General features: G+C 44.7%; 1 protein-coding gene across 1 annotated transcript in view; it reads left to right on the forward strand.

Moving 5' to 3' along the window:
* Positions 1 to 15648, forward strand: part of LOC144668763 (uncharacterized) — a 121031-nt gene that overhangs the window by 68597 nt on the left and 36786 nt on the right. Inside the window, exons 21-26 of the mRNA XM_078531094.1 lie at positions 1438 to 1608; positions 4687 to 4833; positions 5599 to 5754; positions 6809 to 7468; positions 13086 to 13189; positions 14135 to 14233. Of these exons, the coding sequence (XP_078387220.1) occupies positions 1438 to 1608; positions 4687 to 4833; positions 5599 to 5754; positions 6809 to 7468; positions 13086 to 13189; positions 14135 to 14233 (1337 nt within the window). The remainder of the gene's footprint in view (positions 1 to 1437; positions 1609 to 4686; positions 4834 to 5598; positions 5755 to 6808; positions 7469 to 13085; positions 13190 to 14134; positions 14234 to 15648) is intronic.

Raw genomic sequence — 15648 nt, forward strand, 5'->3', positions numbered from 1 at the left:
TGATGTTGCCTGCGGGCCTGCAAACCTCCAGATCTCCTCCCTCCGCTTGGCTCAGCTCCCTGTTTAAACTCTGCTTCAACCATTCCAAAAACTGCTCACCCTCCCAAACTGCCCACCCACTTCGTAACTGGTGGCCCAGCTATACTGTTTTTTTTTTAATTTCTTATCTGAAACCAAATCAAGTTTAGTTCTTTGTCTGATTTGGGCTTCTTCAGGTGATTGTTGTCTCGTTGTTTTTAATGGGCTCACATGATGTTTATCGTTGTCTTCCTGCCCCCGTAACTAGTTTTGAACTGAAAGCCATTGTATATGTAGAGTATTGATGGGTTCGCATAATTGCATTGATTGCAGCCTTCCTGCCTTAGTAGTTAGTAGCGATTACTTATGCAAGGTTTTGATGGGCTTTAGTTTTGTGTAAGATGAAGTCTTTCTCTGGGTTGATTGTTTTAAAGGGAAGAATGCGTATTCTGTCTCCTCTCATCCTAGCCTCCTGTCTGCAGGGTTCTACACTTAACCCAGCAGTTGGGCCCTCTGCCATAAAAGTACAAAAGTCATGTCCTTGTTGATGATATGAAAAATGTGGGAAATTTGAGAACCCTTCACACTCTGCCTTATTTTCCTCTTTAGCCCTGTGGGGTGATAGAAGGAATGTTGGTTTGATGTCTCCTCTGAAGAATGGGACCTCCGTATTGGAGTGTCAGCCTCGATTTGAAGTACAAAAGCCACTTGCATTTATGTAGCACCATTAACGTGGTAAAAACATCCCAATGCACTTCACAGCAGCAATTATCAAAAACAAATTGTCACCATGCCACGTAAGGCCAAAAACTTCATCAAAAAAATGACAAGAGAGAGAGAGGTTTAGGGAGGGAGTTACAGAGCCCAGGGTCTCAGCAGATGGAGGCACAGCATCCAATGGTCGAGGGGTTAAAATCAGGTCAAGGCTGGAGTTGGAGGAACTCAGAGGGGTTTTTTTAATTCATTCAGGCGATGTGGGTATCACTGGCTAGGCCAGCATTTATTGCCCATCCCTAATTGCCCTTGTTCAGGGGGCATTTAAGAGTCAAATACATTGCTGTTGGTCTGGAGTCACATGTAGGCCACACCAGGTAAGGATGGCAGGTTTCCTTAGTGAACCAGATAGGTCTTTAACTTCTTGGTCACCATCAGACTTTGAATTCAAATTTCATCTGCCTTGGTGGGACTTGAATCCAGGTCCCCAGAGCATTACCCTGAGTTTTTGGGAATATGAGTCTAATGACAATACCACTATACCACCACTACCTCCCCTGGGTTGTAGGACTGCAGGAGGATAGGGGAGGGGCAAGGCCTTGGAAGGCTTTAATCCCCAGCCTGTTGTGAGCCAACTGGTGGCATTTACTGTATGACTTTAACAAAAGGAAGGGAACATTTTGTTTATGTTGTGTTTTGTTGCAGGCAATGATGATAGTGGAAAGGATAAACCACACGTTATCAGAGAGTGTGGTGACAACACCGAGTGTTACAGTGCACGGTTCAGGGCACATATCAGAATTTACTGCCGCTGTAAGAAAGGGTTTACGTCAATCACTGGTGAAAGCACCTTTAATACAAGGACAGACTGTGTTGGTAAGAATCATGTTCATTCCTCGTTGGTTTATTTTGCCAGTATTCCCGTTGCCCCCTTTTAAACAGTTCTTGGACTTTAGGATTTATAAAGAACAAAACTGCACAGACAGAGTGTTTGGCTCAACCAAGTTTTTAATATTTTATTGAACCCACCGATACCCTAATACAGATATTTCTACGATTAGTTAAAATAACACAGGAAAAACCCCAAAAATTAAAACAACCCGCCCCCAGTACAACACCTCCTGCGGCTGGCTGAAATTGACACCCCGATTCCCAGCTAACCCAACCCAAAGTCACCACGACCCAGTTTAAAACTTACAAAATACAGGCAAAACACTACGGCCGGGATTTTCTGGCCCTGCTGTGGGCAGGGACCCGCCATGGGTGAGGCGGTGCCCCAGCCAGAAACCCATTGACTTGCGGCAGGACGGGAAGATCGCGGGCGGGTGCAGAACATCCCGCCCTCCGCCTGGTCTCAGAACCTTGCAAAACCCTCAACCCAATATCACTACGATTTGGCTGAAACCACTTACAATCCCTGTCACAGCTGGTCCATCCAGCGTTGATTGTAGGTCCTGGGTCAAGGTGACCAGTCCTGACCCTTCTTCCAACTTCAGCAAAGAAACTCTGACATGCTTTTTTTTGATATATAATAACTCAGCTCAGACATATCAAAACATATTTCCTGTTGTTTCTGCTGTTACAATGTCCGGCAGTTAGCACTCTTAATTTATTCCATGCTTCGTCCTGACGAATGTGATCAGATCACGCTAGTTAAAACAATACAGGGTTTTTCCATGGGAGATATATCCCAGATGAATATTATCAGTTCTCATTACATGAAAAATTCTCCTGCTGCCTGAGGTGACACAGTAACAGCACCTGGAGGTTTGAATGACCCTATTCCGCTCCCTGAGAGGAACCAATCTTAGTTCTGGAATCTGGCATTGCAACAATTGTTGTGGTGCAGACCTTAGGGGCATTACCCTTCACTGAGTGTATTGTATTGATAACATGTCCCTTGTGCCATTGTGTTGGATGGTTAGGCTCTTCATTGTGTCGGTCAATGGCAGGTAATGGCATTTTGTAGTACCATAAACACTCTGACAGCAATCAGTTAATGTCCAAACCCCTTTGATGAGCCACTTTTTTTTACCGAATTAACCCCTTGCTGCCCAGCCCTGTGCTGTTGGCTGCAGCTGGGCTTTTGCATTTAATAGCTCCAAACATGAGGTCAGCACATGTCCATGAGTCTGGATTTTTATTCCATAAGTTTCCCAGCTGGAGGGGATTCTGATCCCACAATTTCTTTCATCAGTAACTAGTCGGCTTGGTAAGGTGTGTTACAGCCAGGGATGACACCCCGATACAGTATCAGACAATCCCAATTCTGGTGTGGCACAGTCAGGAGTAAAGTACAGCCCCAACAACTGCCTCAGTGCTCAAATCCGTAAGAGTAGTACTTGCTATTCACATTTCACACACTGGCATATCCTGCAACCTTTGAGAGTGAGATGGCCAGATTGGTACCAAGTTAGGGAAAGCCCCTCTGTCCATGGGTACGTGTAGCCACAGTTCAACTTCTAAGTTCTAGTCCACTAGGGGGGTGGATTTTAAGGGCCCCTCCCCCCTCCCCCAACATATTTGAAGGCGGGAGCACCTAAAATAAAGCGGGTGGCTAGCCCACCGCCTCCCTGCCCACCCCGAGCTGTCCGCCATATTACGGTGGGCAAGTAAGTTGTCAGCCAGCCCGCCGGTCCTTACACCTATTGAGGCTCTTAAATTACCAATTATAAAGACCACTTAAGGGCCTTTTTTCCACCTCCATCGCCACAATATGGTGGGTAGGGAAAGGTAGAAGAAAAGTGGCCAGTGCGCTACTTTCCCAACCCGGAGTAAAAGGTGGGAAGGAAAGGGGTTGCCAGGGGGAGGCGGCGGGTGGGGGGGGGGGGTGGTGAACGGGGTTAACCTCCTTTTGGTATTGGTGGGGGAGGGGGCGGCAGGGTGGGTTCCCTGTCTCCATCGGGGACACACCCCCAAGATGGTACCCTGATCCTTCCCTGACCAGAATCCCCGGGCTTACCTTTCAGTCTGGCATGCATGGATTTTCTCCTCGGGATTGCTTGTAGTCTCAGTAGTGGCCACTATTGCCTTCTGGTTCTGCTGGGATTACTCAGCTGCCAGCCAATCAGATCGTGCCTGAGGGAGTGGCAGCCCCACTCTCAAGTCATTATGGCCACACTATCGCTGTGGGGCAGCCTTTTTTAAAGACGGCGAGCTATCGACTGACTTTTAAATTCACCCCGAGGAGTTGCTTTGGGACATTAGATAGAAACCCCTTAAAGCTACCAGACAGAGCAAGTTTCTTCCCATCATAGAGAAAGCTGACATATGGTTGGTGGTAGTACTCTTGTCTCTGAAGGTTGTGAGTTCAAGCCCCACTCCCGGAGACATGAGCTCATAATCTGGACTGACACTCCAATGTAGTACGAAGAGAGTGCTGAAGTGTGGGAGGTGCTATCTTCTGGATGAAATCTTAAACTGAGGCTCTGCCTGCCCGTCTGGTGAACTTAAATTTACATTTTGGAAAAAAAGCAGGGGAATTATCCAATTTTTACCTGTCAACCCATATCACTAAAAAAACAGATGATCTGGTCATTATCATATTGCTGTTTGTGGGAGCTTGCTGTGCATAAATTGGCAGCTGCATTTCTTACATTACAAGAGTGGCTACACTTCAAATGCACTTTATTGGCTCTGCAGCGTTTTGGGGCATCCAGGTACCATGAAAGGTGCCATTTAAATGTAGGTCTTCCTATTTTAAATACAGGGAGCCCAAATTGATTGATACTCCCGTCCAACTAACTTGCTTGTAGCCACATGAATATTGCAACACGCAGACTGCAGCAGTTTAAGAAGACGGTTCACCACCACCTTCTCAAGGCCAACTGGGGATGCACAATAAATGCCAACCATGCCAGCGATACTCACATCCTGAGAATGAATAATTTGTTACACTTATATGATATTATATGTCAATAGTAACTTTCAGCAATTCACTTCCTTTTATTTTAGATATTAATGAGTGTGACGCTGGTGAATTGTGTGGGCCAAACGCAAGCTGTCACAACACAGTGGGAAATTATTACTGTGTCTGTAATCAGGGATTTCAATCTTCCGGAGAAATACATTTTCCTGCTTCAAGTACAACATTTTGTCAAGGTAAGACGAGCATTCCTCTTCCTCACCACATCGCACCAGTCATCACACTGTCTCTAATATAATAGTTTAGACTTTAGTACTAACTTGCAACAGTTCTGCTCTCCATATTATTAAAAGTCATAGCAGCAATGACGAGTGGGCAAAAAGGCCGAACTAGAATGATACAAGAACTGAGAGGTTATATCCATCAAGAAAGGTTGAACAGGCTAGGCTTCTTTTCTCTAGAAAAGAGAAGACTGAGCCATGGCCTGGTAGAGGTTTTTCAGGTTATGAAAGGGCTTGATTGGGTAGACATAGAGAAGGTGTTTCGGCTTGTGGGACAGACCAGAACCAAGGGGTATAAATATAAGACACTCACTAATAAATCCAAAAAGGGATTCAGGAGAAAAATGTTTATCCAGAGAGTGGTGAGAATGTGGAACTCACAGTCAAGGGGAGACAAATAGCATAGATACATTTATGATCGATAGATTTCTAGATGCCAGGGATATAGGGATGTTGGGGAAAAATGGTGTAGAAGTAAATGATCAGCCATGATCTGTTTGAATGGCGGGGCAGGCTCGACAGACCGAACGACCTACTCCTGCTCCCATGTTCCTGTGAGGTAGCCGGATAAATATAAGGAGAAATGAAAAGAAGAGTAATCTACCAGTGTTAGGTGAAGAGGAGTGAGCATGTTGGGCAGAATGGCCTTTTTCTGTGCTGTAAATATTTTGTAGGACTTTACAACAGTAAAATTCCATTTTAATTTTTTATTTATTTCAGATATTAACGAGTGTGATGATAATGACAATGATGGGTTATGTGGACCAAACCAAAGTTGCCATAACATAGAAGGAAGTTACATTTGTTCCTGTAACCAAGGACTTGAGTCTTCAGGGCAGATTGATTCCTTCGATCTAACTAAAACACTGCGTCAAGGTGAGGCTGGTGGTCCTCCATGTTCTTCCTCCTCATCACATCCCTTTGGGCTCATCAAACTGTTTCATTCATTCACTAATTTCCTTGCTTCAGGGTTTTCAAACTGTGGAACGCTACAGCTACCTCAGTCTTATGGGGGTCAGGGAATTCAGTTATAGGGCGAGATAAGAGAAACTGGGATTGTTCTCCTTCATGCAGAGAAGTTTAAGGGGAGATTAAAGAGGTGTTCAAAATAATGAAGAGTTTTGATAGAGTGAAACTGTTTTGAGTGGCAAGAGGGTCAACAATCAGAGGTCATAGGTTTAGCAGAATTAGTAAGCCGGAGATGAGGACAAATGTTTTTACGCAGTGAGTTGTTGTGATCTGGGATGTGCTGCCTGGAACGGCGGAGGAAGCAGATTCAATAGTAACTTTAAAAAGGGAATTACTTGAAAAGAAAAAGATTTGCAGGACTATGGGGAAGGAGGAGTGAGACTAATTAGATAACCCTTTCTAAGAGCCAACATAGACACAACGCACTGAATGGTTCCTTCTGTGCTTCATGATGCTATCTTTCCACCTGTAATTAAAAGCCAAACTTGGCATTCAGCTAACTCATATTTCCTTATTTTTCCTTATTTTCCCTCCTCTTTGTAGCCTTAGATCTACAGCTAGATTCCTCAATACTCCAGATAATCTCATTAATAATGGCTTGGAGGATTTTTTTTTATATATTCAAAGATTGAGGCTGTACCAGTGCTCTATACAGGTTTAACATGACCTCCTTCCTTTTGTACTCTATGCGTCTATTATTAAAGCCTAGGATGCTGCATGTATATTCTGTGTGCATGTATATTCAGAGATTGGATCAATTTTTCCGCGTTCTTTGTGTAAATATCAATTGGATTCTTCTCGTGTTTCAGTTTGGTGTTACTGTGAATTTCTAACCTGTGTCAAGAAGTCAATGTTATTTTAATCTTGATATTTCCCAATAATACTGAGTTTGCCATGGTGATAAAACCTGGTTAATAAGTCCTGAACTATGCTGTAGCTTTTTCATTTTCAAATTCCACAGAAATATCATCTGGTGTACACACAAGAATCAGAGAGCGGGAGGCACCTGATAATGGAAACATGGTGCCTGATAACAGAAACACACCTGCACCTGTTAATGGAAACACACCTGAGCCTCTTCATGCAAACACGCCTGCACCTGTTAATGGGAACACACCTGCACCTGTTAATGGAAACACACCTGAGCCTCTTCATGCAAACACGCCTGCACCTGTTAATGGGAACACGCCTGCACCTGTTAATGGAAACACACCTGAGCCTGTTAATGGAAACACACCTGAGCCTGTTAATGGAAACACACCTGCACCTGTTAATGGAAACACACCTGAGCCTCTTCATGGAAACGCACCTGCACCTGTTAATGGGAACACACCTGCACCTGTTAATGGAAACACACCTGAGCCTGTTAATGGAAACACACCTGAGCCTCTTCATGGAAAAACACCTGCACTTGTTAATGGAAACACACCTGAGCCTCTTCATGGAAACGCACCTACACCTGTTAATGGGAACACACCTGCACCTGTTAATGGAAACACACCTGTGCCTCTTCATGGAAACACATCTGCACCTGTTAATAGAATCACTCCTGAGCCATCTAATGGAAACACACCTGAGCCTCTTCATGGAAACCTATTTGAGCCTTACACACCTGTACCTGGTAATGGAAACACAACTGCACATGTTAATTATAACACACCTGCACTTGTCAATGGAAACACACAAGCATCTGTTACTGGGAACACACCTGTACCTGTTAATGATAACACACCTGCACCTGTTAATGATAACACATCTGCACCTGTTAATAATAACACACCTGCACCTGTTACGAGGGACACATCTGCACCCGTTAATGATAACACACCTGCACCTGTTACTAGGGACACACCTGCACCCGTTAATGATAACACACCTGGACCTGTGCACCTGTTATTGGGAATACATCTGCACCTGTTAATGATAGCACACCTGTACCTGTTAATGATAACACACCTGCACCTGTTACTGGGAACACATCTGCACCTGTTAATTAAACACACCTGTACCCATTAACGATAACACACCTGCACCTGTTAATGATAAAACACCTGCACCTGTTAATAACACACCTGCACCTGTTAATGATAACACCCCTGCACCTGTTACTGGGAACACACCTGCACCTGTTAATGATAACACACCTGCACCTGTTAATGATAACACACCCATAGCTGTTACTGGGAACACACCTGCACCAATTAACGATAACAAACCTGTACCCGTTAATGATAAAACACCTGCATCTGTTAATGGTAACACACCTGCACCTGTTAATGATAAAACACCTGCACCTGTTAATGATAAAACACCTGCACCTGCAACTGTTACTGGGAACATATCTGCACCTGTTGATGATAACACACCTGCACCTGTTAATGATAAAACACCTGCACCTGTTAATGACACACCTGCACCTGTTAATAACACACCTGCACCTGTTAATGATAACACCCCTGCACCTGTTACTGGGAACACACCTGCACCTGTTAATGATAACACACCTGCACCTGTTAATGATAACACACCCATACCTGTTACTGGGAACACACCTGCACCTGCTAACGATAACACACCTGTACCCGTTAATGATAAAACACCTGCACCTGTTAATGATAACACACCTGCACCTGTTAATGATAAAACACCGGCAACTATTACTGGGAACACATCTGCACCTGTTAATGATAACGCACCTGCACCTGTTAATGATAACACCCCTGCACCTGTTACTGGGAACACACCTGCACGTGTTAATGATAACACACCTGTACCCATTAACGATAACACACATGCACCTGTTAATGATAAAAAACCTGCACCTGTTAATGACACACCTGCACCTGTTAATAACACACCTGCACCTGTTAATGATAACACACCCGTACCTGTTACTGGGAACACACCTGCACCTGTTAATAGAATCACTCCTGAGCCGTTTAATGGAAACACAACTGAGCCTCTTCATGGAAACCCACTTGAGCCTTACACACCTGTACCTGGTAATGGAAACACAACTGCACATGTTAATTATAACACACCTGCACTTGTCAATGGAAACACACAAGCACCTGTTACTGGGAACACACCTGCACCTGTTAATGATAATACACCTGCACCCGTTAATGATAACACAACCGTACCTGTTACTGGGAACACACCTGGACCTGTGCACCTGTTATTGGGAATACACCTGCACCTGTTAATGATAGCACACCTGTACCTGTTAATGATAACACACCTGCACCCGTTAATGATAACACACCCGTACCTGTTACTGGGAACACCTGCACCTGTTAATGATAGCACACCTGTACCTGTTAATGATAGCACACCTGTACCTGTTAATGATAACACACCTGCACCCGTTAATGATAACACACCCGTACCTGTTACTGGGAACACCTGCACCTGTTAATGATAGCACACCTGTACCTGTTAATGATAGCACACCTGTACCTGTTAATGATAACACACCTGCACCTGTTACTGGGAACACATCTGCACCTGTTAATTAAACACACCTGTACCCATTAACGATAACACACCTGCACCTGTTAATGATAAAACACCTACACCTGTTAATGATAACACACCTGCACCTGTTACTGGGAACACACCTGCACCTGTTAATGATAACACACCTGTACCCGTTAATGATAACACACCCGTACCTGTTACTGGGAACACACCTACACCTGTTAATGATAAAACACCTGCAACTGTTACTGGGAACACATCTGCACCTGTTAATGATAACGCACCTGCACCTGTTAATGATAACACCCCTGCACCTGTTACTGGGAACACATCTGCACCTGTTAATGATAATGCACCTGCACCTGTTAATAACACACCTGCACCTGTTACTGGGAACACACCAGCACGTGTTAATGATAACACACCTGTACCCATTAACGATAACACACCCGCACCTGTTAATGATAACACATCTGCACCTGTTACTGGGAACACACCTGCACCTGTTAATATTAACACACCTGCACCCGTTACTGGTGACACACCTGCACCCGTTAATGATAACACACCTGAACCTGTGCACCTGTTATTGGGAATACACCTGCACCTGTTAATGATAGCACACCTGTACCTGTTAATGATAACACACCTGCACCTGTTACTGGGAACACATCTGCACCTGTTAATTAAACACATCTGTACCCATTAACGATAACACACCTGCACCTGTTAATGATAAAACTCCTGCACCTGTTAATAACACACCTGCACCTGTTACTAACACACCTGCACCTGTTACTGGGAACACATTTGCACCCGTTAATGATAACACACCCGTACCTGGTACTGGGAACACACCTGCGCCTGTTAACGATATCACACCTGTACCCGTTAATGATAATACACCTGCACCTGTTAATGATAACACACCTGCACCTGTTAATTAAACAGATCTGTACTCATTAACGATAACACACCTGCACCTGTTAATGATAAAACACCTGCACCTGTTAATGACACACCTGCACCTGTTAATAACACACCTGTGCCTGTTAATGATAACACCCCTGCACCTGTTACTGGGAACACATCTTCACCTGTTAATGATAACGCACCTGCACCTGTTACTAACACACCTGCGCCTGTTACTGGGAACACACCTGCACCTGTTAATGATAATACACCTGCACCCGTTAATGATAATACACCCGTACCTGTTACTGGGAACACACCTGCACCTGTTAACGTTAACACACCTGTACCCGTTAATGATAACACACCTGCACCTGTTAATGATAACACACCTGTACCCGTTAATGATAAAACACCTGCAACTGTTACTGGGAACACATCTGCACCTGTTAATGATAACGCACCTGCACCTGTTAATGATAACACCCCTGCACCTGTTACTGGGAACACATCTGCACCTGTTAATGATAACGCACCTGCACCTGTTAATGATAACACCCCTGCACCTGTTACTGGGAACACATCTGCACCTGTTAATGATAACGCACCTGCACCTGTTAATAACACACCTGCACCTGTTACTGGGAACACACCTGCATGTGTTAATGATAACACATCTGTACCCATTAACGCTAACACACCTGCACCTGTTAATGATAAAAAAAACCTGCACCTGTTAATGACACACCTGCACCTGTTAATAATACACCTGCACCTGTTAATGATAACACCCCTGCACCTGTTACTGGGAACACATCTTCACCTGTTAATGATAACGCACGTGCACCTGTTACTAACACACCTGCACCTGTTACTGGGAACACACCTGCACCTGTTAATGATAACACACCCGTACCTGTTACCGGGAACACACCTGCACCCGTTAATGATAACACACCCGTACCTGTTACTGGGAACACACCTGCACCTGTTAACGTTAACACACCTGTACCCGTTAATGATAACACCTGCACCTGTTAATGATAACACACCTGCACCTGTTAATGATAACACACCTGTACCCGTTAATGATAACACACCTGCACCTGTTAATAACACACCTGCACCTGTTAATGATAACACCCCTACACCTGTTAATGATAACACCCCTGCATCTGTTACTGGGAACACACCTGCACCAGTTAATGACACACCTGCACCTGTTAATAGCACACCTGCACCTGTTAATGATAACGTACCTGCGCCTGTTAATAACACACCTGTGCCTGTTAATGATAACACACCTTCTCCTGTTACTAAGATTTTTACAACAATCAATCTGACATTAGCCTGCAATTCCAGATTGTTTTTTATTAATTAAATTGAAATTCCACCAACTGCTGTGGTGGGATTTGAACCATTTACTCCAAGTATTAAGCTAGGCCTTTGAGGTTATTAGCTCGGCAGACATTACCATTATGCCACTATCACTAATGCATAATGATGACACGAGTTGACCTTTTAGGGAGCTTGAATGTTAGCAAAGCTCTGCTGGACAGAATAGCTCATGTCTATGATCAAAATGTTACGTATAGAAACCAAGCTTCAGGCAAGAGCATTAGCTGGTCACTAGTTGGAAATTTTTAAGATTCTTGTTGAGTTGGGAATGTGTAGTTGAAGTACTCCAAGGTTGTTCAGATACTGAAGGATCTGCCAAATAATTCTTACATTTTCTTTCCTATTTCAGATTTACAGCACTCACAGTTTAATTTCCCCATCTGCTCCCTGTGTCGGGTTGCCCCCTAATGGTCCAGTGAAAGACTGCAAGTGTGTCATTTGTTGAGTTAAAACTTTGTGACATGCATCCTGACTGCTTATTGTTTGCAGCTGTTTGGAGGATTTTTGGTTAGACTTATTTAGAAATTGATGTGAGGCATTACTTAACTATTGAGTTAAACTCCAACTGCTAAAAATGACTGTTCTGAATTTAAGGTCTAGGCAGTATCACATGACCTATGACTTAATTTAAACCAATGTTTATAATCTTTGCTGATTATATTAATGTGGGGGAATGGTGTGCTGCAGTGGGTTTAATGATGGTTTTTAAACTTTTAGTGCCTTAGTTTGACTCAAGTCCCACAGATGCCACTGTTGTTGCTTTTAAGTGTCAAAATTGAACTAGGTTTGGCCAATGTCAACCTAGCCTCTATGGGTGTGGGTCTTCAGCACGAAGCCTCCACTTATAGGCTCTAAATTGTCCACCCACAAAGACCAAAGGAAGCCAAAGCTTTTTCTACAACACCTCCCACTCAGGACCTCCACCACCTAGAAGGTCAAGGGCAGCAGGCATATGGGAACACCACCATTTCCAAGTTCCCCTCCAAGCCACACACAAGCCTGACTTTGAAATGTAGTCCTCGCTCCTTCACCACCACTGGAACTCCTAGAACTCTGTTCCTAGCAGCACAATGAGGGGCCACATCACCACACAGACTGCAGCGGTTTAAAAAGGCAGCTCAACACTCCCTTCTCAAAACTAAGAGTGGGCAATAAATGCTGGTCTTGCCAGTGATGCCCACATCCTGAGAAAATAAAGTTTTTAAAACAATTTGGAGCGTGAGCTAGAAGGGTTTGACACTCACAGGACTGAGGCACATTGCCAGCAGAGTGGGGAGAGTTTACACTCTGAGTCAATTTTCTGATGACACTGATATGCAAAGCATTCTGTTTCCTGCACTAATAGCCCCCATTTTGAAAGCCACATATTCTTCACTGACAAGAAAGGCCTGCGCCACAAACTTAAGATAAAGGCACTAAACTGTGTTTTCAATGTGCTGTTGTTTCAGTCCGTGCCCCATTTCCTACACCTCCCACTGAAGCCAGCGCCAACAACGTTTCCGCTGCTGGAACCACTGGAATTGATCCCAGCCTGTTGGCAGCACCAGAGCAGGTGAGTCATCAGCATCATTTAGCTCTGAGATTTCGGAAACAGCATTTCCTTGGGCAGAGCCCCACAGCTGACTACTCATTCGAGGTACCTGAGCACTATCCTCTCCTTATGTGCGGCTGGACATTTAGCAACAGGGCCAGTGGATGGTGATCAGGAGCAGTGACTCGGGTCGGCCTTTTTGACCAAATATTTGGGACAATTTACCTGGCCCTTTTATCTCCATCATGACCGAAACTAGACAGGGTAGATGCAGGGAGGGTGTTCCCGATGGTGGGCGAGTCCAGAACCAGAGGTCACAGTCTGAGGATACAGGGTAGACCATTTAGGACGGAGATGAGGAGAAATTTCTTCACCCAGAGAGTGGTGAGCCTGTGGAATTCGCTACCACAGAAAGTAGTTGAGACCAAAACATTGCATGTTTTCAAGAAGGAGTTAGATACAGCTCTTGGAACGAAAGGGATCAAAGGGTATGGGGAGAAAGCGGGAGCAGGCTATTGAGTTGGATGATCAGCCATGATCATAGTGAATGGCGGAGCAGGCTCGAAGGGCCGAATGGCCTACTCCTGCTCCAAGTTTCTATGTTTCTATGTAACCAGGGATCAGAGAGCATTTGCTGTCTACAGATCAGTGCCTCGCTGATCAGTCACCTAATTCTATCAACAGGTTGTCAATCAGACTGCTATTAACTTTGCCCATGTTATAAAAATAGTGTTTTTTATACAAATGCTCCAAGTACATCAGAGGTCTTGCCCTTGGCTGGACTGAGCAGGAAACACTCATGCAATGATGATAGGTGCAAACTGAGCAGGAAATACCACCAGAGTAGCTGAACATTATTTTCAATGTACAACTGGTAACTAACCATTGAGGGTGCTATCTTATAATAAAGAATAATGCAAATTTGACGTGGTTAAACTAAGACTTTTCTCTCCTCTCTTTCGTTAGCCAGATTCTCCTGTGGAATTATTTTGTTCTATCATGACCAACGCCAGTTGGCTGCTAGGTGAACTGTGCCAAAAACCTGCCGAAGGATTACCAATTGAGGTGAGGAGGGAACCATCGTCCTTTGGCTCTGTCCCTAGAGTTCAGAATGTTTGTTGTGCCCCTGTGATTTGAGTAAGTTTGCTCTGGGAAACTAGGGTCCAGCACTCCAGGGGGCCTTTGAGGCCTTCCCCCGACCTCTACTCCTTCCCTCACTGATTCTACATGGCCGCAGCTATGGCCACAGGCCAACCTGTGAAGGGTTTTCCCCTCCACAGTTGTGGCCCGGTAGCCACCATAGAACAGTAGAAGATTTACAGTGCAGAAAGAGGACATTCAGCCCATCGTGTCTGCGCTGGCCAAAAATGAGAAAAAAGAAACTAGCCGCTCATTCTAATCCCACTTTCCAGCACCTGGTCTGTAGCCTTGCAGGTTACAGCATTTCAGGCGCAGACCCAGGTGGCCATTTTTCATTCCAAATTTTTAAAAGCTGCTGAAAGGGTGCCTCAACGGTAGGCTGCAGCGCCTTCTGTGCTCCAGCTTTGAGAGCCCGCCTGCCATCCTCAATTGGACACCGAGCGCACCCTCTAGCCACTCCATATCAAGCGAGTGTTCTTGACAAGATGTGAGGTTGGGACCCATATTTGACCCAATGTCGTTGTCCTAACCCAAAGTGCAAAACCCTGACCAAGGTGTGGGATTGGACTATCTCGTTCATTTGGAGATACAGATTTGATGGCCCAGAAGCCCTAATTCTGTGCTGTGACCAACATCAAAGGGACATATCTCCAGTGTGGAGAGTGATCAGGAGCAGGAGCCCTGGTGGATTGACTGTCCAGCCCGCCCCCCACCACCATCTTAATCTCAGGATGATAAGGAGCTAATTGCAGCACCCTCACCATTAGCCCCGACTGAAATCAGCAAACCAAAGACTCAACCTCAGAGCCCCCCAATCCACACAGCACAGCACCACACAACACATTGGCAAACCAAACTGTTCAAATATATCCTGATGTTTGTTTTCATCACAAAAGACTTGCATTTTTATGGCGCATTTCCTGACCTCAAGGCATCCCAAAGCACCTTACAGTCAATGAAGCACTTTTGATATGTAGTCACTATTGTAATTTAGGAAACACAGCAGCCAATTTGCGCACAGCAGGATGCCACAAACAACAATGTGATAATGACCTGATAATCTGGCCTTAGTAGTGTTGGCTGAAGGATAAAAATTGGCCAGGACACCGAACATATGAACAAGGAGCAGTAGGTAGCCATTCGGCCCCTTGAGCCTGCTCCACATTTAATAAGATCATGGAGGATCTGATAGTAACCTCAAATCTGCATCCCACCTACCCCCAATAACCTTTCACCCCTTTGCTTACCAAGAATCTATCCACCTCAGTCTTAAAAATATTCAAAGGCTCTGCCTCCACCGCCTTTTCAGGAAGAGAATTCCAAAGACGCACGACCCTCTG

Source organism: Cetorhinus maximus, chromosome 28 (assembly GCF_964194155.1).
Source record: "Cetorhinus maximus chromosome 28, sCetMax3.hap1.1, whole genome shotgun sequence".
Lineage (NCBI taxonomy): Eukaryota > Metazoa > Chordata > Chondrichthyes > Lamniformes > Cetorhinidae > Cetorhinus > Cetorhinus maximus.